We start from the raw sequence: 25,018 nt of genomic DNA, 5'->3' as shown, positions 1-25,018 counted from the left end.
AATTATCCCAAAAGCAATGGACTTAACATCATAAAAAGAACTTCTTGGATTCTTCCCCGAATTTTATGTGATGCACCAGTAATTGAAGCCCGTATATTCTATACTGATGCAAATAAAACAGGGAAGGCAGGTTACAAATCAGAAGAAATAAGTAAGGTGGAACAAAGCTCTTATAATTCTGTCCAAAAGGCAGGATTATATGCTATTCTTATGGTACTAAGGGATTTTTTTAAAAAAACTCTCAACATAGTTATTGATTCACAATATGCACAGAGTTGTCTTACATACTGAAACAGCTGAATTTATACCAGATGATACAGAATTGACTTCATTATTCATCCAGGTGCAAGACATAATCAGGAATAGGCTTTGTCCTATGTATATATACACATCTGATCCCATATGGGTCTTCCAGGTCCTCTAGCACAAGATAACGCAAAAACTGATCAATTATTGATTGTAAGTGTGTTGCAGGCCTCTGAATTTCATAAAAAGCATGATGTCAATAGCAAAAGTTTAAAGAAAGAGTTTTCTATCACATGGCAACAAGCTAAGGAGATTATAAAGAGGTGTCCTACTTGCTCTTTCTATAATCAAACACCGTTGCCTGCAGGGAGTAACCAAGGGTACTCAAAGGAATGAAATCTGGCAGATGGATGTGTTCCACTTTTTGGAATTGGGTAAATTAAAATATATACACCACACCATAGACATATACTCAGGTTTTCAATGGGCAACTGCTTTGAGCTCAGAAAAGGCTGATTCAGTAATGACACATTTATTAGAAGTTATGGCCATCATGGGCATTCCTGCACAAATACAGACAGACAATGGTCCAGCATATGTATCTAACAAAATGAAACAGTTTTTGCTTATTATAATATAAAGCACGTTACAGGTATACCAAATAATCCTACAGGTCAGGCAGTTATAGAAAGGTCAAATCCTACTTTAAAGGATATGCTGAACAAACAGAAAGGTATGGAATATACCCCCAGAAATAGATTGTATAATGCTTTATTAACTTTGAATTTTCTTAACGCTAATGAGAAAGGAACAACAGCAGCAGAGAGGCAGTGGGTAATGGAAAGAATTTCTGAATCCAATCAACGAGTATATTTCAGGGATGTGTTGACCTCACAATGGAAACCAGGAGATTGCTGCATTAGGGAAGGGGTTTTGCTCTTGTTTCCACAGGAGAAGAAAAATTATGGATACCATAAAAATTAATAAAGATTCATTTTGAAAAGGAGAAACCTATTGAAACAGAGAAATGACAGCTCATCCACGATGGTGACAACTATACAGGTGGTAAGGAAAGCCGTATAGGGTTGGGGTAGGGTTCTGCTCTTATCTTTGCAGGAAAATTACACGTCATCAAAAATTCAAGAGACCATGGCTGTTTGAATGCTGACAGAAGAAAAAATAACTATCCACTAAAGAGCATCTAGAAAAGAGAATATGGTTTATGAATCCAGGTACTGTTTACACTTACATTTATATACACATCCATGCACACACACACACACTCACACACACTCACACACACACACATATATGTATATATATTCATATATTTAGCTGGTTTTCAAATTGGACAATTTCTCTGCACTTCTCTAAATCCAAGCTTGTTGTTAAAAGGAACATCCAGAGTTTCTGTCTCCTATCAGGAGCCATTTGGTACGGGACAGAAGGAAGACTTTAAGAAAATTTTTACTTACTCCATGCCTATTTTGTCTATATTATATTCTTCATTGTATGTATGTTTATATGAATAATGTTTATGTTTTCCATGATGAACAATAGATTTTCCTACAGATCTTTTTCTGCAGTAATCTTTGAAGTTTCCAGGAAGAAGATGGGGTCCCACAGCATCCACTCCAAACAGCTCCAGTTGAGATGACATTGTGATGTAGACAGCACTAATATAACACCGTTTTGTGTACCAGCTGCTGAATTGGTGCAGCTTCTCATATTCTGCCCTGAATTCCAAACTAGAACTTAAAAAAAAAAACTACTGACTGCTCAGAAATTGTTTCCAACTATACTACACAGTAATTTTGGAACTTAACAACCACTTAATTTTTGCAGGATCCCATTAAAAAAATATCACCACATGACAGCAGGAATCAATTCTAGAAGATGACGCGCCCTATCCCAAAAAAAATTTGTTCATAGGCTTGGGAACACTGTTTAGGGATTGTTGATTATTACTTGTACTAGACAGAGAGTTGGGGAAAAAACTAGGTTGGTTCACAAAAAGGGGGGATAGTAATATTGGGTAATAGAGTGAATACTTGTGATCTATTATTTATGGATAATTTACATTGGTATAGTTTTGTACATTGACAGAAGTTCAAATTATATTTATTACTCTTGTTTACATTATTTGTACATAAATACAAAGTTATTTTGTTAGATTGCATACATGCCTGTTTCTGCCTTGGTTTAAAACGTTTTGTATATTGATACAACTATTAGGGTAAATTTTCATATTTCATTATATATTACTACTACCTATAATCAAGATACTTATAGACTGTTTACATTTTGAGGTCATTGTCTTCATTTATTGCACATTTGTTTACAGATTATTTAATATGCTTACATGAAATTTTACTCTTTAAATTATAAAGGTCAATAGTTGTTAATGTTTATTATACATACAGTCAGATTAATTAGATACATAGAGATTATATTCTGTCTAGATAGGTATTCTTCAACCACTCCAAGAATCTGTAGAACATGGCATTTAAATAATTTAGGGTTCTGTTGACATGAGACATGACTGCTTGTGACAGCACCAGTTGATTCCCAAGAGAATGTTGAGCAGGAAGACACACCAATTGAACCTGTTTTCTTCTTGGCATATTGACCTTTGGGCAAGGAACTGACAATGCCTCAACCACTGACAAGTTACATAGTATCCAGAAATGGATAAGCAGCACTGTATAATCTTGCCAAGACAGGGTAAAATGCTTTTGAAAAATTTCCTGCCTCTGGAAATGGTCTGTCAGTTACACAAGACCTAACTGAAGTTGGTTGCTTCAACATTGCAAAATGAGACTTTGCTCAGGTAGCTAATTGTCTCAGTAATATGTTGCTTGCTTTGGAAGCTACTTCATTGTACTTCCTGAGGACTCAAGTAATATTATCTTGCATTACAGGCCCTCAATGGGGTTGAAGATTAGATAGTCGTAGTTACTGTACTCTTATTATCTAGCCAAGCCATTTCCTATACAATACTTAGAATACATAGGATAGACTGTTTATTAAAACATTTATCATATGTTCCTTGCTTAATATTTTTATGCTAGATGTAATTCTAGTTATACTTGATATCTGTTCCTAGTGTATATAGATTTGTATTGGGTTTGGAGCTCTCTTGTTTAAACAAAAAGGGGAGATGCTGTGGGAGCACATTCTGCTCCTTCAGCCAATAGCCTTTAAGATACCAACCCACTGGGGCATGGTCTCTTATACTTTAAAAAGCAGCCAGAACCGTGTGCCTGCTCTCTTGCTTCCAGCTCCCATTCTGGATGCTAGACTCTGTTCCTGTTTGCGCTCAGAGGACTGTTGCTTAGGATGGTGATCTGTAAGTTTTCCCATTAAATAAATAACGCTTTTATTATCCTAATTCTGAACTGCTGTGGGATTGTTTTATAGTGTCACCCAGGTTTTGTTCCTAGCATCCACACGACACAAAATTGCCTGGAACCCAAGTTACTGAGAATCTGATATGCTCTCTGACCTCTGTGGGCAGTAAGCACAAAGTGAACATACATCATATAGAAAATAAGGAGAGAGAGAGACAGAGACAGAGACAGAGAGAGAGAGAGAGAGAGAGAGAGAGAGAGAGAGAGAGAACAGGGCAGTGGCAGCAGCTTCCAGGCCTTAACCATGTCCTATCCTGGGAGGCAGCACCACCTACTGCCCACATAGAAACCTACAGTCTGCTAAAACATTTAACTGAAGGAGCCACCCCATTGCTTCATTGTAGGCAGTTCCAGCAGTTCAGGCTAGAATAATTTAGAAGGTACACTGAACTTGAAGTGATGAGATGACATTAAGATTGCACATACATGAAGTTGGTAAGGAGATCAGAACAGGAATCAAGTGGGGCTAGGACTCAGCGGGCTTCACGGCCCTGTGTGGGGCCAACTACAAGAACGAGAGTGAATTCCGAACCTGGGTCTGCCTTGCCAGTTCATTTCACTGCAGCAGGAAGGAGTGTGATGTGGTCCTCAGGAGAGGCAGATCCCCTACCACAGTTTCCCTGTATCAGAAAAGAAATTTGTATCAGAAAAAGAATTTGAGTTCAAGGCCAGCCTGGTTTACAGAGCAAGCTCTAGGATAGCTAGCGTTCCTGCACCCACATGGTCTCTTTACTACTAGCTCTAACTCCAGTTTCCATAGGAGAGACAATATTCTCCTTTACTCTGTAGGCACTAGGCATGCACATTGTGTATACACATATATGCAGGCAAAACACAATGCACATGAAATTAAGATAAATAAACCAAAGTCTTTTTAGTTAATTGAATAATGAAGAGTTTGGTTTTTAATGACAGAAGAGAGGAAAGGTGTGGGGGATAGGGGTGGGGGAAAAGGGAACCAGGAAAGTGGGGGAGAGAAAGGAAGAAGCAGTGTGATACTGGGGACAAAAGAGAAAGAAGAGGGGCTAAGAAGTGAAGTATTGAGCGACTAGTGCATATTTTCCTAGTCAAGATAAAGGATACAAATCTGGCAAGCTGGGGATCTAAGAAGTACAGAGACAGAGGAAGAAACTGGTAGACCAAAGAGAACAAAGGATGGCCTAGAGACAGGGAGAAAAAAACACCAGAAGACAGGTGGGGTAAGTAAGAGATCTAGGGGGGTTAGCACACCTCCCTGAAATGCCACTTAGCCCTCCGCTCCCTACCTGTAGTAGAGTGAACTTTAACACTTGGGTCTTCTGTTACCAGACAACTGCTTTGTAAAGATAATTAGTTCAAGGTCCAGGAAACCTTGCTCTACTTTATAGGAAGCAGGAACTCACAGTATCTGTTTGCTCTTGAGAGACAGTGAGGTAGGACTGACTGTTTTCTTCTCTTTACATTATTTCCCATTTAATTTTCCTGTTTTCTGTTGTTCATTTACTTAACCCCCTCTTCATTTTTCCTTCTCTAGTCTTCCAATTGGGAGGCTCCATAGCCTCTGCTTCCTGATTCATTTTCTCTTCCCAGTACTGGTGCATGCCTCGGACTTCTGGGCTTTTACATATCAAGTTAGCCTTGCTGCTCCATCATGGCAAGCCTAAAGCGGGCCAGCAAACTACGGGAGGATGTGATCTGCCCCATCTGCAAGGAAATTCTACGGGATCCTGTCATCTCTGACTGTGGGCACAACTTCTGCCTGCTATGCATCAATCAAGTTGGGAAAACTACAGAAAACCTCCAATGTCCCCTCTGCAAACTCCCTGTGAATAAGAATATGTTGAGGCCCAATAAGCAGTTGGCTAGTCTTGCAGAGAAAATCCAGGCAATGGATCCTGCTGAAGTCCAACCAGAAGAAGAGACAAGATGTCGGAAGCACAAGGAAAAGTACCATTACTTCTGTGAGGAGGATAAAGAGTTCCTCTGCTTGGTTTGTCGTGACTCCAAGGACCACAAAACCCATGAAGTTACCTTGATAGATGAGGCTGTCCAGAACTACAAGGTAGGCACCTGCCTCCTTCTCTGTCCCCAGCCCAGCAGAGTAGAACTCTCTGGGGATGTGGGAGCTGCTGTCTTTTCCATCTGGTTGGCACCCACTGCTGCATTCTTAACACTTGAATGGGCAGTTGGCAGCTGGGCCCAGTGAGCCCAAAGAGCCAGGTTCTGGGAAATACCAATCTGTATACAAGGCAAGAAGAATAATCAGAATAGTACTTTGGGTGTAACACCTTATTCTGCATTACCCTCTTGGTACAGTTCACGCACCATTGTACCGTATGCAAGCTGGGCAAGGGCCTGGAGATTGAAAGAACACACAAGAGACCTGGGCCATTCGAAAGGCGATCAGCTGAATGCTGTTTATTCAACTTTGGGGAAATACTTATATACCTAGTTGCTGCACAAGGAATTCCCCCCAGGCAGGTGGGAAATTACCACGCCAAAGATGGAGTAAAGAATGCCCTACTAGTAATCACCAGGCAGGGCAGAGGGAGCACAGGAACAAACAGAATGTTTTAGCTGACTGACCAGAAACTGTCCTCAAGATGAACCCCAGAAGCAGGGGCAGACCTGGGCCCTACATTTGGGGGCAGGGAAAATAATTCAGAGACTAAGGCACTTGCCACCAAGTCTGAGGATTTGACTTTGACCCTCAGGATCACATAATACAAGGAGAAAATTGCTTTGATCCCTAAGAAAGAAAGGGGGGTTGCTAATAATGACATCAGTACCATGGGATATCTTCTCTGCCTCCCTAGAAGCAGACCCTGACTGAAGCATCCTCTCCCCACAGGTGCAGATTGAGACACAGCTCCGGGATTTGGGGCAAATGGAGAAGGAAATAATTAAAGAGAAAAAGGAAGGTGAAGGAGCAATCCAGGTGTTCAGGGTAAGAAATACTCACTCCTAACACGTCTGAGGAAGTTGAGCGTCTCTGTTGAGGACATGTCTGAGCACTCCTTATACACCAAGCTGGAACAAAGTCCTGCTGACAAGATGGTGAGGGCAGAGCAGAGGGTGTGGTCCTGAGCCACGCTTCTGAGCTGTACTGACCTACCTGCCTGGTGCTGCTCCAGTGAACCAGGAGGGCTTCTGCTCCTCCACACACAGCAGGCTTTGTAAGGACCGCGCACACACACACACACACACACACACACACACATACTTACACACATACACTCACACATGACACACACACACACGACACACACTCTACACACACACACACTCACACGACACACACATACTTACACACACATACACACACACTCACACTGGCTCACACACACACACACACACTGGCTCTCACACACACATACACACGACACACACACACACGACACACACACATACTTACACACACACACACCAGCTCACACACACACACACACACACACACTGGCTCACACACACACACATGCATGCACACACACACACACTCACACACACACTGGCTCACACAAGCCCTTTTTCACTAGAGACTGATTACACAGTAAGAAAAGACAAGAGACTATGATACCACCAAACATCTCCACCCGATTTTGATTTTGTTTACTTTTTTATAAAGGTTTTTGCATTACCTTTATCTATGTGTATGTGTGAGAGAAAGTCATGTGTGTGCAAATCCTAGCAGAAACCAGAAGAACTGGAAATACAGATATCGTGAGCTGCTCTTCATAGGTGCTGGAACTGAATTCAGGTCCTCTGGAAGAGCAGGAAGCATTCTTAACCCCTGCATCATCTCTCCAGGTCCATCCATGGGAAATTCAGTATGAAGGCAGCTAAACTGAGGAGAGTTCTCTGCCTCTGTCTCTCTCTGTCTCTCTGTCTCTCTCTCCTTTCTCTCTTTCCTCTTTCCTTTCTCTCTTTCCTCATTTGTGTATGTTCTTCCCCATTGACTTTTCTTTTTTCTTTTTTTTGGTTTTTCAAGACAGGGTTTCTCTGCAGCTTTTTTAGAGCCTGTCCTGGACCTAGCTCTTGTAGACCAGGCTGGCCTCGAACTCACAGAGATCCGCCTGTCTCTGCCTCCCGAGTGCTGGGATTAAAGGCGTGCGCCACCACCGCCCGGCCCCATTGACTTTTAAGAATCTTTTATTTACTTGTTTTTAGATTTAATTTTATGTGAATGAATGCTTTGCCTTCATGTATGTATGTATACCAGGTGATGTCTGGTACCCAGGAGATCAGAAGAGGATGGTGGTGAGCGACCATATGTGTCCTGGGAATTGAATCTGAATTCTTTGCAAGAACAACAAAGTCCCTTACTGACCCATATCTCCAGCTCCTAGACACAGTATTTTATGTAGCACAAACTAGAAATTGTTATACAGAAAAAGGATAGCCTTCATCATCTGACTCTTTTGTCTTTCCCCCAGTACTGGAATTACAGGGCTATAACAGCATTCCCAGACTATGCAGTGCTGAGAATGGAATCCAGGACCACACACATGCTAAGCCAGGACTCTCTCAACTGAACTACAGCCTTATTCTGGGTTTTTAATGGTGATGTTTGTGTGTTGAGAGCGTGATTCAAGAAATCCAGGCTGGCCTTGAATGGAGCCTGGCCTTGGCTACCTAAATCTCCTGTCTGCACTTCCCAAGTGCTAAGATTTCTAGTTGTGCATCTGACTGATATCCTTGAAGGATAAAAAAAGTCATTGAGCCTAAATCTTTGAACAAAGGAAGTGTTTTGATCTCTTGCCCCTCCCATTCTAAACCAGTCTCAGAATAATCTTTACATATTTCTAAAGTATGAATTGTGTCAGATGGTGCACGCCCTTGATTCCAGCACTTAGGAGGCAGAGACAGATGGAACTCTATGAATACAAGACTAACCTGTTGCTCTAAATGAATTCCTGACTATCCAGAACTATATAGGGAGACTTTGTCTGCAATTAGTTAATTGATTGATTGATGGTTGATTGATTTAAAAAGTGAATGATGGGCTTAAAGGAAGCTTGGGGGTTCCTCTCTCATTCCTCCCTCATCTCTTCATCCCTTCCCTTACCCCCAGGCCCAGGTGCATCTAGAGAAACTAAAGATCCTTGAGGAATTTAAACATGTGCGCCAGAGACTGGACGAGGAAGAGAGATTCCTCCTGTCCAGGCTGAGCTGGCTGGAGCAGGAGGGAGTCAAGCTGATAGAAGAGTATGTCTCTGTCACAGAGGGACAGCTTACCACCCTCAGAAACCTCACAAGGTCCCTGAAAAATAGGCTACAAGCGTCATCCATGAAGCTACTGGAGGTCAGTGCATTGGGAACAGCCATTCTCTCTCTCTCTCTCTCTCTCTCTCTCTCTCTCTCTCTCTCTCTCTCTCTCTCTCTCTCTCTCTTTCTCTCTCTCTCTCTCTCTCTCTCTCTGAAAGATACTTAAGAATCTGTATTATACTGTGTCCTAACAACTCCTAATATCAGACTCCTTCATGTTGTCCCCTAAAATGAAATTTTGGGAAACTCCTACCATTCCCTTAAAGGACATAAATGTCAGATACTTTCCTTTCTTTGGGGATTTGCCTGAGGCTCCTGTCAACCCCATAGAATCCATGACCCTTACCTTTCTTACTTGAAGCTGTCACTTTTGATAAAGGTCCTTCCTGTCCAGGTTTTAAAGTTAAGCCTGTTGCTCCCCACAAGGCTCCATTCATATTCTCTCCAATATAGTGCATTGTTCCTCTCTATGCTTTTCCACCCCAAGGGCCAGTGCTCACCACGCCCTTCCTCTAATAAGCCTCGTGTATAAATTACTGGTTTTTTTTGGTTTTTTTTTTTTTTCGAGACAGGGTTTCCCTGTAGTTTCTAGAGTCTGTCCTGGAACTAGCTCTTGTAGACCAGGCTGGCCTCGAACTCAGAGATCCGCCTGCCTCTGCCTCCCGAGTGCTGGGATTAAAGGCGTGCGCCACCACCGCCCGGCCTGCTTTATTACTTTTTATTGCTTTCCTGAACTAATCCACCAACTGCCGCCCTGTTTCCCCTAACACAGTAGCTCTCAACCTGTGAGTCTTGATCCCTCTGGGGGATGCGCCAATCCTTCCACAGGAGCCACCTAAGACCACCAGAAAATATCAGATACTTACATTCCAATTCATAAGAGTAGCAAATTTATAGTTATGATATAGCAATGGAAATAATTTTATGGTTGGAGGTCACCACAACGTGAGGAGCTGTATTAAAGGTCAGCATCATTAGGAAGGTTGAGAACCACTGACCTAACCAAATCTCCTCTCATAACTCAGGGCACTGAGGCAGGAGGATTGTTGCTAGTCCAAGGCTAACAGGAACAAAGATCAAGACTCTATCTCAAACAGCTGGACATGGTGGCTCACCTCTGTAATTCTAGCACTCCAGAGGTAGGAGGCTTCCCTGAACCACTGGAATTCAAGGACAGACTGGACACACAGACACATAGATACACAGACACACACACAGACACACAGACACACAGACACAGACACAGACACACACACACACACGAAAGAGAAGAAGGGAGGAAAAGAAAAAGAAAGAGAGCCACAAAAAATCTAGAGTTTTTTAATCTTGTTCTTTGAGGCAGGATCTCATGCAGCCCAGGCAGCCTGGCAGTGTTAGGACAAAGGTCATGTGACCAAGGTAACACTGAATTACTGATCTCCCCAGCCCTTTTCATGGGCCCCTACACCCAGCTCACAGTTTAGAATTGTAATGTGGACACACATGTTTCTTTAAAGCATCTCTCAGACTCATTGTGCAAAGGCACTTGCCACCAATCCCAAGACCCACATGGTGGAAGAATGGGGCCAATTCCCACAAGTTTTCCTCTGACCTCCTTCTGTAACTGCAGATCCAGATCTGATCGCTCTGGCCTTGTAGGGTACCTACATTCTCATTTACATGCCCACATACAGATACACACACACACACACACACACACACACACACACACACACAATTTAAAAACAATAAAAATAAGGCTGGAGCGATGGCTCATTGGTTAAGAGCACTGTCTTAGATTTAAAATAGTAAAAATGAATTGGTGAGGAGGACTTAGGTGTTAGTGCATTCCTGTCCTCTCAGCACTCAGAGTCAGACACAGAAGATTTGGTGGTTCAGGACTGTTCTTGGCTACACAGAGAATTCGAGCCAGCCTGAGATACATTAAAGAGTCTCAGATAAAAACAAACAAACAAACAAACAAAACCAAGAGGGAGGAATAATAGGACACCTACTTCCCAGGACTAACACACCTGGTTTCTGTTTTTTCTTTAAAGAACCATGGAGAGCCACCCCACCTTTATCCCAACACTGCCAAGCTGAGCTCCCTGGTTCTATATCAGAGGCAACACCGATCTCCCAAACGCCACTCTTTCTTCTCTCTTCACTCTGTGTCTGCTGAGGTGTAAACACTATCCCAACTGTATCAGGAGCTTTGGGGGTAGCAGTTCAGAATGGAATGGGAGGGAAAAGAGCAGGCAGAGACATACAGACAGACAGACAGACAGACAGACAGACAGACAGACAGACAGACAGACAGACAGACAGAGACAGCAGGGACAGAAAGACAGAGAGAGGAAGGAGAGGGTGGAAAACTGGGGTGTTCTCACTCTGCCTCCAGCTGAGTCTGAACCCCTTCTTGGTGCCTGTGACTCAGGCAAGCTCTGACATTGTTCTCTCTTTCTCTTCCAGGGCATCAATGACATCTTGGGCAGGTATGATGGGCATCCCAAGTGCACTGTGCTTTCTGGTTCATTCATACATACAACATTCAATATATATCCGAATATGTTCACATCCTCCAATAACTCGGCTATAAACTCTTAAGGCTGCAGGTGGGGAAGACCAAGCTGGCCACAGGAGCATGTGGTCTGCTGGGCACAGCTCTTTTCACCAACACCCAGCTTTAGAGCAGCTGCACTCCCCTCCCATATTCCTCTTGGTCAAGTGGGTGAACCCTGGGTTTCCTACTCTACCTCCCTACTCCCTGTCCCTTCTCTCTTCTCTGATTCATCTCCCATCTTTATTTTTATATTTTCATGGGTTTGATCTGTAGTAGGAAGCCAGTGTTTGTTTTCCCGCCTGCCCAGGCTTCCAAAATAATCACACAGAAACTATATTATTTTAATCACTGCTTGGCCAATCACTTAACTGTATTGCTAGCTACCTCTTACATTTAGTATTAACCCATTTCCAGTATTTTATATTTTACCATGAAGCTTGTGGCCTATCGGCAAGGTTCTGGCATGGCTGTCTCTGGCGGTGGCTCCATGGTTTCTTCTTGACTCCTCCTTCTTTCTCTCAGCATTCTTTTTAGTTTTCCCTGCCTAGCTCTACCCTGCCCTATCAACAGGCCAAGGCAGTTTCTTTATTCACAAATGGCATTCACAGAATACAGACAGGAATTTCACATCACCTCCCCTTCTCTATTTATATAAAAATGAAGGTTTTAACTTTAACATAGTAAAATTACATATAACAAAACAGGTATCAAGCAAGAATTACAGTTATAATATTTATAGCTACTTTATCTTTAATCTTAACTAAGGAAAACTATATTTATAACTATTCATTTTTTTAAAAAAAATATTTATTTATTTATTTTGTATACTGTGTTCTGTCTGTATATATGCCTGCAAGCCAGAAGAGGGTGCCAGATCTCATTATAGATGGTTGTGAGCCACCATGTGGTTGCTGGGAATTGAACTTAGGATCTCTGGAAGTCAGTGCTCTTAACCTCTGAGCCATCTCTCCAGCCCTAACTATTTATTCTTCAACTTGATCAAGAACTCCAGAATGATAGAATATTACCTAAGTAAGCAGGAAGTGCATTGTAAGCAACTGTCAAAACTCTAGAAATGACAGAGACTTCTGCTGCCTGGAAAGTCACCCATAGTTCTTGTGTACCATTTTGGCTTCTATCTCCAGCCTATAGGGCCATAGTATACAGCAGACTTTTTCATGAAGCAGGAAATTTCAAAGGCATTTCTGCCTATATTGGCAGTTTATCAGTCACTTTCTTCTGTGTCCTGCAGAATATCTAGCAGACCCTTTCATGGAACAGGAACTCCAAAGTATCATCTTACCTATGTACAAGTTCAGTAGTAATTTCTCTGTGGGCTGTGCATGTGTAATTCATACAGCATAGCACCAACCCATGCAGGCAGGAACACTTTTTTGCCGAAACGGTTAACCAATGCCATAAGGAGCCTCTTCAATGCCCATCTTCCTGTAGAAGTAATTGGTGCCTCCAGGAGCAGATATGTCTCATTGTCATGAAGTCTAAATTCTTAAAACCTTTTTAATGCCATATTCTGAAGGTCTCTGAAAGATTTGAAGAATATCTATTTAACTGAAATATAACTCTATATATTTAAACAACATGACTACAAGCTTGACTATTACAAATGATTATCTATTAACCTATATTTTTAAATTATACATAGCATTTTTAAATTAGCTACACAAACACAATACCTTAATCAATAACAGAAATAAACATATAACAAAATTGACCTTAAATTTATAGCAATAAGCCAAGATCTGGTACAAGAAGCTGCTTGTTCATCCCAACCACCCAGAACTGAAATAATACACAGAAACTATATTAATTAAAACACTGCTTGGCCCATTAACTTTAACTTCTTATTGGCTAACTCTTGCATCACATTGTAACCCATTTCTATTAATCTGTGTATTGCCATGTGGCAGTAGCTTACCTGCTAAATTTTGGCATATCTCACTCTGGGGGTGGCTCCATAGTGGCTTTTGAACTCTGTCTGTCCTTCTTCCTCCCAGCATTCAGTCCAGTCCTCTCTGCCTACCTAAATTCTGCCCTATCAGGCCAAGGCAGTTTCTTTATTCATTAACCAATACAAGGAACATAGAGAAAGAAGGACCTCCTACACTAAAGATCCATACCAATGAAAATCTCTATAGCATATTCTCCTTTAAGTGTAAAGAAACATTTAAAAACAGTATTTTGGAGTTTCAACATAGTTCTTTCCAAACTGCTTCCTGCTTTTTGTTGGGAAAAGTATTTTTGGGGGGGGGGAGTTTGTGGAAACCTCCAGGGTGGTCCATCAAACCACATTCGTCTGGAAACAATCCACAGGTTCTTATCCTCTGTGGAAACAAGAGAAGAACCTCTTTTCCAAAGCAACAAATACTAAGACCCAAATTCTGAAATCAAGGTATCTTTATGTTGGCTTAACTTAGCATCCATACAGTGAAATGTGTCTCTGTACTTAGCTTCTTCACAGTCAAAAAATTCAAAGAAAACAAAATAATATATATAATCCAGACTCTATATGTATATTCTATCTTTACATGTTTTATGTTCTTACTCTATTTCTTTTTAATTTTATTTTATTTATTCCTTAATCTGTGACAGTCTAAACTCTGTCTCTTTAAAGACTACCTTTTTATTATTTTTTTTATAAACCATTTACTTCCTTTTATAACTCTCTGTACTCTTTTCTTCTCTCTCCCAAGCCTACGTACATTTTTTTAAACACACCATGTCTCATTTAGAGGTCTTTTATGTCTGAATCTGTCCTTATTGTGTATCTGTATTTCTTTTCTGAACAAGACAAATTGGTTTTTTTTTTTTTTTTGGTTTTTCGAGACAGGGTTTCTCTGCAGCTTTTTTAGAGTCTGGCCTGGAACTAGCTCTTGTAGACCAGGCTGGCCTCGAACTCACAGAGATCCGCCTGCCTCTGTCTCCCGAGTGCTGGGATTAAAGGCGTGCGCCACCACCGCCCGGCTCAGGACAAATTGTTAAAATGCTAAGCTCTTCTTAAAAACCTAAGCAGCAGTATTGCTAGGACAAACAGGGCCCTGCCTGCTTGCTCTGCCCAGTCCAACATGGTGGAAGTTTGTCACTACCTCTGAGACTGCTGGGTAGGAGCCACACTTACCACCTCAACTCTGATAACTGGTTGGCCCATGAAGCCACCAAGTAACTTGCATCAGGCTGTCCACAAACCCCATTTAAATGCTTGTCCTCCTGAAAGAACCAAAGTTCGTGGGGGCAGCATGGCCCAGAAAGCTTCCATTTCAAAACTGCACAGCTTTTTCTTTTATGCTACCACTGAATCAGGAAGACCTCTCTTTAAAAAGCTGTGGCATGTCATTAGCAAAATGCTGGCTACCAAGAAGCTGTGCTTAACTATGTTCTTTTCTGTCTAAAATTACTTTTAAAGCTTTCTCAGGTTTTACGTGGATTAAACAGGCAATGCTGGAGTGCTATCTGTTGTATTGAGGCTGCTTGTTTATTCCTGGCTGCTCAGACTCCTGAAATAATCACACAGAAAACAGTCTTTCTTTCCCAGCTGCATTCTCCTCCCATATTCCTCTTGGTCAATTGGGGTGAACTCTGGGTTTCCTACTCTACCTGCCTAATTCCTGTTCCATCTTGTAGTGATGGACCTGCGGCCAGGTCTGCTTTTCATCCCGCCCTGCTCCCGCACGGCTTTACACCCAAAGTAACAACATACAAACTGTATTCATTTAAACACTGCCTGGCCCATTAGTTCCAGCCTCTTATTGTCTAATTCACACATCTTGATTAACCCAATTTTAGTAATCTGTGTAGCACCACGAGGGGTGGCTTACCGGGAAGATTCTAGCCTGCATCCATTTCGGAGAGGAGAGTCATGGTGACTGCTTGAAGCATATGACTAACTTCCCTCCTTCCCAGCATTCTGTTCTGTCTACTCCACCCACCTATGTTCTGACCTATCAGGCCAAGCAGTTTCTTTATTAATTAACCAATGAAATAATCAGATAGATAGAAGAAACACCGACATCACCGTTACTTTTCTCTGATCCATTTCCCATCTTCATTTCCATATTTTCTTGGGTCTGATCTCATTCAGCCCTGCATTCCTGTCCTGGCCCCCTTGCTGTGGGACAATGGTCTTTTATCCTGCAAAGTTTTATGAGTTGTACTAGTTTAATATAATGCTGATTGGCCAGTAGCCAGTCAGGATGTATAGGCGGGACTACCAGGGAGGAAGTAGAGGCAGGGCAACCAGAACAGGAGAATTCTGGGGAGAGGAAAGGCACACTCTGCAGTCGTCACCCAGACACAGAGGAAGCAAGATGAGAATGCCTCGCTGATAAAAGATACCAAGCCATGTGGCTAACACAAACAAGAATTATGGGTTAATGTAAGTTATAAGAGTTAATAAGAAGTCTGATCTATTAGCACAAACCAGTTTATGATTAATGTAGACCTCTGTATGTTTCTTTGTGACTGAAAGGCTAAAGGACCAGGTGGAAATAAATCTCTGTCAACACCCCCTGACACTCAGCTCCCTGTCTCTAGACTGTATTTATCACTCTGCCTCCATCCCAGGAACCAGCTCCCAGGTCCTTCCTGCCCACATTCTATCTTCAAAATTACCAGTCAAATCAACATATCTTCACAGGACTAGAGAATTTGAGTTTCACAACCCAACCCCAGTTCCTATGAACCTGGAGAAAAAAATTAATGATGCAAAAGCAAGACACGAGTCCATCATAGAAAGCCTGAACAAATTAACAGGTAAGATGTGACTGCCACTTCCTGTGCTTCCTGCATCAGGATTCTTTTCATCACCCCAGATACTGCCTGTCATCTCTGGTGCCAGCCCCTGAGCCTTTCAGAACCCTGGCTGAATGCTGAATACCTTCAAAGAACCATTATGTGAAAATTTCTCATGGTGTGTTGTATCAGGTTTACTGCTGAGGACTTCGTGCTTGCTTGACAAGCACTCTGCAGTCTGAGCTACATCCCCAGAGTCAAAGCACCTCTTAGCTCAGAAATTTTCCTTGTTTACTAGGTGGTGAACATGGGACTAGAAGTATGTTCCCAATTTGGGTGTTGCTTATCACATGTACCCCTGGGCACCAAAACACAGCATTCACACATAGTGTAAGAAAGAATACACATTGACTCCAAAAGACTTAATATTAAAATAGAGCATATAATATAGCAATGAAAACAAAATTAAACAGAAACATTGTCCAGGGTAGTCTCTTATGGAAGACCACAGTGATCTTCTGAGTAACTGGGACTCCAGCACCCAGCACTGTGCCCAGGTAGCACTCAACTTTTTTTGGACATGCTGAAATGGCAGTATGTTTAACATTCTGATCTAAAGAAAACATATTATTTAAATTCATTTTATTCATTTCTTTTTAAAATGTTTCTTTTATTTTATTTGTATGGGTGTTTTGTGTGCATGTGTTGTGTCTATGTCTGGTGTCCATGGAGGTCAGAAGAGGGTGCCAGATGCCCTGGATCTGGAGTTTCAGTGGATGCTGAACTGGAAACTGAACTGGGTCCCTGGTGCTGTTAACCACTGAGGCCTCTTTCCAGCTCCCTTTTCCTTTCATTTTGAGACACTGGAACTCACTATGTACTGTGGACTAAAAGTTGTCATCCTCCTGTGTCAGCTTCCAGAGTGTCAGCATGCCCTGGTCTTTTAGGGTTCAAAAATAGCATTGAGAAAATACCAAATTCAGTGGCTTATGCTTGTGGCTCCTAATATTTCTATTCTGGACTTGGCTGTACTGAAGAGCCACTTCAGGGAGACCCTAGGGCAGCTCTCCCTGCTGGCTGCCTTCTTGTTCCACTGAGACTATGAGAGAAATCCCAGTACCACCTCTTCCTACATCAGCAATCAGTGCCTCATTGTGTGGTCCCCGTTGCTTGCTTAACCTCTGTGGACTCTCCATCTCCTTCACTCTCTCCTCACAGACAACCTGAAGACTGAGGGGAAGGAAGATAAAAGCACATTCCTGAACAGCCTGAGTAAAGAGGACCAGGAGAACTGTAAGTGTGTGCATACCCTGCTGTTTGGGGAAAGTGAAGAATACAAGATCTCTCTTCAATGGGAGATTAAGGGTGGAAGGTCCAGTGTGTGTGTGCACCAATGAAGAACAAGCTTATCAAATTGTTTCATTATTTTATATTTAGATAATCATAGTGGCACTCCATTAATTAAAAATGTTCATAATGAATGGAAATTTATAGATTTATTTCTTCATTGCACAAGGCTCAGGTGCAGACAGCTCAGTCTGTAACTGGAGCTGACCTAGCAGGCTTATTTAGCCCAGCAAAGCTGAGGAGTTGAGACCTACAGGGACAAGACCTGTAATGATGTCATGGGATTGGTTCAGCTTTGAGGGTAGTCAGGATAAAAGCCAGGATCAGCTGCTCATCCCCAATATGACTTTTAATTCATTACCACTTGTTATTAACCTAAAATTTGTTTTCTCTCTCAAATTTTAGGGTGCCTGTCACATAAGAATAATTCAAAGTTGCCCACCTCAGGTAGGATTCGTGCTTGGCACACGGGGCTTCCTATAGGAAAGCAAGGGACCTCTAGGTAGCCAGGCCAAAGTGTTCTGTTCATTCACAGCTCTGATACAGGAGAGAAAATTCAAAGGATGAGTTGGGGAAGTCAGTCTCCCAACATGTGGGTTCCTGGGCTGAAATCAGGTGTCAGGCTTGGGGGCACAGGCCTTGTCAGCTGAGTCACCTCTGGGCCCCAGCAACTCAGTTTTAGAAAGTCAGGCTAGTGGTAAATCCAGTTTAGAAAAATAGGCTGAACCTTGACCTCTCATAGCAGCCCCAACTGTTTGCCATATGAGAACCAGGAAATGTGGAAATGGAGATGTATCTTCATTGTTAGAAGATCCAAATTGTCCAGGGTGTTATGACCTTGGTTCAAGACCTTTTCCTGAAATGATTCTACTACCACGTGGACTGGGGGAGCTCCCCTCTGCACCCACAGAACAGAACCTCAAAAAATCAGGGGCTAAGTTTGAGGCCTGGGGATAGAGAGTGGGGAGAGGTACTGGACAGGGGTTTAGGGAGCATGGGCATGGTATCCCACATCTATAATTCCAGCACTAGGGAGGTGCAGTTTGAAAGATGAGAAGTTCAAGATCGTCCTTAGCTACATAGAAAATTTCAGCCCTGCTTGGGTTATACGAGACCCCCTCCTCAGAAAACCAAAAGAAAGAGGCAGGAGTCTTCTCTGAGGACAGGGACTGGAATTTGAAGGAGAAATTCTCCCTCTAGCTACATCATGAGAAGCTCAAAGCAGGGTTCTGGAGGACTTGGCCTGAAACTATCCCTCTTCACTCTTCTTTATCTTCCCACAGTACCTGTGACCCTGGACTCGACCTCAGCTGACCCAAACCTCACCTTCTCTCAGGATCTAAAGAAAGCAAGCTTGTACCTTGTCGACAGCACATTGAATACGCAGGCAAAACCTCGACAATTCTATCCTTTCCACTGTGTGAGGGGCTCCCCAGGCCTCTCCTCAGGCCGTGTGTTGTGGGAGGTGGAAATCCAGGGACCCCCAGGTAGGGCTGGCATAGTGGGCGTGGTTGCCGAGTTGCCTCAGGGGTCCCAGATTCAGAACTCTGAGTCATGCTGCTTGTGGGCACTGAAGATCTCGTCCTCTGGATGTCAGTCAATCACCAACTTCAGTATCCAGGAGAATCTCCTAATCAGTCTTAGGAAAGTGGGTGTCTTTGTGGATTATGATCGTGGAGATGTTGTCTTCTATGATGCCATCAGTAACAAACACATCTACACCTTCCAAACTTCCTTTGACAGACAGCTCTTCCCCCTTTTTGGGCTCCTAAATGCCCGCAGCTCTATCACCTTGAGCCTCTAGGGCTGCACCCATGTGGGTCCTCACTGTCTTCCCCTCTTATCCCTCATGAATGAGTGAGATGCAAGTGGCAGAAATGAAGCTTGGCCCTGCTCGGGCACACTACACACCCCACATACCCTACACATACTACACACTCCACACATCATACACACCTTACACACACTACCCACCCCACACACCCCACATACCCAACACACACTACCCACCCCACACACCCCACATACCCAACACAACCTACACACTCCACACACACTACATACCTTACACACACTACACAGCCAACACACACTACACACCTTACACACACTACATACCCCACACACTGTACACACCCTACACACCCCATGCACCCTATACACACTACATACCCCACATACAACACACCCTACACACCCTACACACACTACATACCCACAGACTCTACACACTCTACACACACTACACACCCCACAGAACCTACATACCCTATACACACTCCACACACCCTACACAACCCACACACCCTACACACACTACACACACCACACAACCTACACACCATACACATGCTTCTTTCCATGAATAAAGAAGACAGTAGACTCTCCAGATACGAACCACAAGGCTTTCCATCACTGCCCTTCATATAAGGACAGGACTGGAAGTGGTCACACTTCATCAACAACCCATTGGAAAATATAAGGCCCCTTTCTGCCTGAGACATGTACTCACTCATAAGTGAGTTTTAAACATAAAGCAAAGAAAACCAGCCTACAAGCCGGGCGGTGGTGGCACACGCCTTTAATCCCAGCACTCGGGAGGCAGAGGCAGGCGGATCTCTGTGAGTTCGAGACCAGCCTGGTCTACAAGAGCTAGTTCCAGGACAGGCTCCAAAGCCACAGAGAAACCCTGTCTCGAAAAACCAGAAAAAAAAAGAAAACCAGCCTACAAATCACAATCCCAGAGAACCTACACAACAATGAGACACTAAGAGAGACAAACATGGATCTAATCTACATGGAAAGTAGAAAAAGACAAGATCTCCTGAGTAAATTGGGAGTATAGGGACCTTGGAAGAAGGTTGAGGGGCGGGAAGAGGCGGGGAGGGGAGAAGAGAAAAATGTAGAACTCAATAAAAAATCAATTTAAAAAAAGAATTTTTGTTTCCTCAAAATGGTCGAAATGGGGGAAAGGACAGAGAGGGAGAACAAGGAAAGAAATATCTTGATTGAGGGAGTCATTATGGGGATAGCAAGAAACCTAGCGCTAGAGAAATTACCAGGAATCCACAAGGATGATCTCCACTAAGCAATAGTGGAGAGGGTGCCTGACCTGGCCTAGCCTTTAGTCAGATTGTTGACTGTCTTAAATGTCACCATAGAACCTTCATTCACAACAGATGAAAGCAGATGCAGTGAACCACAGTGGAGCATTGGACTGAGCTCTCAAAGTCCAGTCAAAGGGAGAAAAGTGTGAGAATATGAGCAAAGATGTCAAGACCATGATGGGGATACCCACTGAAACACTTACCTGAGCTAATAGAGGCTTCCATATCTGGTCTGACAGCGAGGGAACCAGCATAGAACCAAACTAGATCCTCTGAATGTGGGTGACAGATGTATGACTGAGGCAGACTGTGGGGTCACTGGCAGTGGCACCAGGATTTATCGCTACTGCTTGTTCTGGCTTTTTGGAACTCATTCTCTCTGGAGGGATACCTTGCTCAGCCTAGATATTATGGGCAGGGCCATGGTCCTGCCTCAAAGCAATGTGCTAGACTTTGTTGACTCCTGGTGCACAGACTTAACCACTCTGGGGAGTGGAAGGGGGATGAGTAGGGGGAAGGTGGAGTAAGCAAAAGGAAGGGAGGTAGTGGGAAATGGATTTGGCATGTAAAATGACAAAAGACAGTTTTAAAAAAATAAATTAAAATAAACACACACACACAAAGAATTTCTGTTTCCTAATCCTTTTCTGATACAGGGAAACTGTGGTAGGGGATCTGCCTCTCCTGAGGACCACATCACACTCCTTCCTGCTGCAGTGAAGTGAACTGGCAAGGCAGACCCAGGTTCGGAATTCACTCTCGTTCTTGTAGTTGGCCCCACACAGGGCCGTGAAGCCCGCTGAGTCCTAGCCCCATTTGATTCCTGTTCTGATCTCCTTACCAACTTCATGTATGTGCAATCTTAATGTCGTCTCATCACTTCAAGTTCAGTGTACCTTCTAAATTATTCTAGCCTGAACTGCTGGAACTGCCTACAATGAAGCAATGGGGTGGCTCCTTCAGTTAAATGTTTTAGCAGACTGTAGGTTTCTATGTGGACAGTAGGTGGTGCTGCCTCCCAGGATAGGACATGGTTAAGGCCTGGAAGCTGCTGCCACTGCCCTGTTCTCTCTCTCTCTCTCTCTCTCTCTCTCTCTCTCTCTCTCTCTCTCTCTCTCTCTCTCTCTCTCTCTCTCTCTCTCTCTCCTTATTTTCTATATGTATGTTCACTTTGTGCTTACTGCCCACAGAGGTCAGAGAGCATATCAGATTCTCAGTAACTTGGGTTCCAGGAAATTTTGTGTCGTGTGGATGCTAGGAACAAAACCTGGGTGACACTATAAAACAATCCCACAGCAGTTCAGAATTAGGATAATAAAAGCGTTATTTATTTAATGGGAAAACTTACAGATCACCATCCTAAGCAACAGTCCTCTGAGCACAAACAGGAACAGAGTCTAGCATCCAGAATGGGAGCCGGAAGCAAGAGAGCAGGCACACGGTTCTGGCTGCTTTTTAAAGTATAAGAGAATAATAATAATAATAATCAAAAAAGCATTTCATTTTCTTAGATGCATATCTGTTGTCTGTCTTTATTTGTGCAGGTATACCCATGATGGCCATAACTTCCAATAAATGTGTGATTACTGAATCAGCCTTTTCTGAGCTCAAGGCAGTTGCCCATTGAAAACCTGAATACGTGTCTATGATGTGGTGTATATATTTTAATTTTCCAAATTCTGTAAAGTGGAACACATCCATCTGCCAGATTTCATTCTTTGAGTACCCTTTGGGTTACTTCCTGAAGGCAATGGTGTTTGATTATAGAAAGAGCAAGTAGGGCATCTCTTTATAATCTCCTTAGCTTGTTGCCATGTAATAGTAAACTCTTTCTTTAAACCTTTGCTATTGATGTGATGTTTTTATGAAATTCTTAGGCCTGCAACATGCTTCTAATCAATAATTGATCAATTTATGCATTACTTTGTGCTAGAGGACCTGGTAGACACATGTGGGATCAGATTGTGCTATGTACATAGGACAAAGCCTATTCCTGATTATGTCTTGCACCTGGATAAACAATGAAGTCAGTTCTGTATCATATATGGTATAAATTCAGCAGTTTCAATATGCAAGACAACTCTTTCTGCATATTGTGAATCAGTAACCATATTGAGAGGTTATTTAAAATCCCTTAGTGCCATAAGAATAGCATATAGTTCTGCCTTCTAGAAAAAATTATAAGGGCTTTGTTCCACCTTAGTTAATCCTTCTGATTTGTAACCTGCCTTCCCTGATTTATTTGCATCAATATAAAATGTATGGGCTTCAGTTATTGGTGCATCATGTACAATTTGAGGAAGGATCCAAGAAGTTCTCTTTATAATGTTAAGTCTATCACTTTTGGGATAGTTGCTATTAATTTCTCCAAAAAAAATTAGCATAAGCCCTTTGCCAAGGTTCATTGTCTTCCCATAACTTTTTTATTTCATCAGTAGTGAAAGGCACTATAATTTCTGCTCGGTCTATACCTACTAGTTGATGAAGTCTCAGTTTACCTTTTATAATTAATTCAGAGACTTTTTCCACATAAGTTTTTAATTTTTACTTGGTTTATGTGGTAAAAAGATCCATTCTAAGATAATATCATCCTTCTGAATTAAAATTCCTGTAGGAGAAATTCTGGAAGGCAATATAACTAGAATACAACCAAGATTTGGATTCAGATTCACCTTATCTACATGTGTCTCCTGTAATTTTTCCTCAACCATTGTCAATTCCTTTTCTGCCTCAGCTGTTAATTCTCTGGGACTATTCAAATCTTTATCACCATCTAAGGTTTTATTTAAATGAATTATTAGATCAGGCGTTATCCCAACAGTTGATCATAGATGGGAAATGTCTCCTAACAATCTTTAAAAGTCATTAAGAGTCCATAATCGGTCTCTCCTAATTTCTGCCTTTTGTCTTTAAGCCTATTCTCTAACCTAGGTAATTAACAGAATCTCCTCTTTGAATCTTTTCAGGAGCAATTTGTAACCCCCATTTAGGCAAGACTTTCTTTACTTCTTCAAACATCTTTTCTAAAGTATCTATATTTGAATCAGATAACAAACTGTCATCCATGTAATGGTAAATTATAGACTTAGAAAATTGCTTACGAATTATTTCCAATGGCTGGCCTGTGTAGGAGTTCCTTCTATTTGTGTGTTGCTTTCATTGATATCTCTGAAGATTTATCGATTGTTTTGTGTTCTTGTACAGCCCGAATGGCTGGTGTCCATCGTATATAATATCTTCTAATATTTTCCTCAGAAACATGAGTTTTGGGGCTGCAGGCATATTAATCTGAATATTCTACTGCTGCAATAGATCATGACCTCACAGAATCACTGCAATATTGGCTATATATGGCCTTAGTCTTCCTATCTGCCCTTCTGGCCCTTTGCATTCAACCCATCTCGTGCTTTGTTTTACCCGAAATAAGGTTCCAATTCTCAGGAAGTGAACATCTACCTCTAGAAGAGGCCAATCGGATGCCAAAATTCTGGAGAAATGATACTTACATCTGCACCCATGTCTAATAAGCCTTCAATAAAAGTGCCATTTATACAAACTCTTAGCTTTGATCTTTGATCGTTTATGGAAGTCTGCTAAAATATACATTTCCTCTATCCTACTGGGGTTTATGACTCATCCTTCACATTTAACCCATCATTCAGACCAGTATTGATTTTTACAGCAGGCACTGGATGTTTTTTCTTGGTGAGACATGTTCTCCACTGTAACTGGGAATGACTGGACCACTTTTGGCTTAGGGGCCTGTGAGAGGCCCCTCAAGGAGTTTCCCAATGGTATTGGGTTACCTTATCTGTCTTGTTGACCTGTATTCATTGGTCCAATGTCAGCCTTTGCCACACCTCATACATACACCTGAAGGCTGAGTCCTCCTATTTCTGCCATTCCCAGAGGAGACATTATTCCTAGGAGTCCATTGTCTACAATCCCTTCTCATATGTCCCATTCTACCACAAATAAAACATTTGGTATTTTGCTGTCTTCTCTTACCATTGGACATTGCTTCTCCTACCCACACTTCAGTACCACAGTCAAGTGTCTGGACATTCATTGTATGCAAGACCCAGCAGGGCATAATGGTGCATGTGAACTCACGTGGCCGGTCTGAAATCTTATTTTAGAATGAAATGATGAAAGATAAATCACAGACTGTGTGTTCTGCAGATGTCTCTAGAGCAGTGGAATAGACAAATCCAAACAAATCATTAAAAAGGGAAGCCTGCGTCTCACTCAGATTTCTGCTGTGCGCCTGTGGGGGAGGCAAACAGAAGGGTGTGTGGGGACTTGACACCAGTCCAAGGCATATAAAGAGAAAATATAAAGAACCGTGGCAAGAAAAGCTGCTGTGTGAGATTCTA

General features: G+C 42.3%; 1 protein-coding gene across 1 annotated transcript; it reads left to right on the top strand.

The window, feature by feature from the left end:
* The first annotated feature begins 5,286 nt into the window (after positions 1 to 5,286).
* LOC119823806 (E3 ubiquitin-protein ligase TRIM31-like) lies at positions 5,287 to 19,339 on the top strand. Its single transcript, XM_038343861.1, has 7 exons — positions 5,287 to 5,697; positions 6,487 to 6,582; positions 8,707 to 8,941; positions 16,072 to 16,209; positions 17,407 to 17,481; positions 17,941 to 17,982; positions 18,819 to 19,339. The coding sequence occupies exons 1-7, from the start codon at positions 5,287 to 5,289 to the stop codon at positions 19,337 to 19,339; spliced, it is 1,518 nt and encodes a 505-aa protein (XP_038199789.1).
* Positions 19,340 to 25,018: the final 5,679 nt, after the last annotated feature.

This window comes from Arvicola amphibius, chromosome 9 (assembly GCF_903992535.2).
Source record: "Arvicola amphibius chromosome 9, mArvAmp1.2, whole genome shotgun sequence".
Classification (NCBI taxonomy): domain Eukaryota; kingdom Metazoa; phylum Chordata; class Mammalia; order Rodentia; family Cricetidae; genus Arvicola; species Arvicola amphibius.
The sequence above is the reverse complement of the archived record's forward strand: the minus strand, read 5'-3'. Positions and strand labels throughout refer to the sequence as shown.

Excerpts from the sequence above, each read along its gene's own strand:
- LOC119823806 (XM_038343861.1), top strand. The coding sequence starts at position 5,287 with ATGGCAAGCCTAAAGCGGGCCAGCAAACTACGGGAGGATGTGATCTGC. Across the intron at positions 8,942-16,071 it reads CATGAAGCTACTGGAGGTCA|TCAAATCAACATATCTTCAC; the intron begins GTGCATTGGGAA and ends CAAAATTACCAG. Across the intron at positions 17,482-17,940 it reads TAAAGAGGACCAGGAGAACT|GGTGCCTGTCACATAAGAAT; the intron begins GTAAGTGTGTGC and ends CTCAAATTTTAG.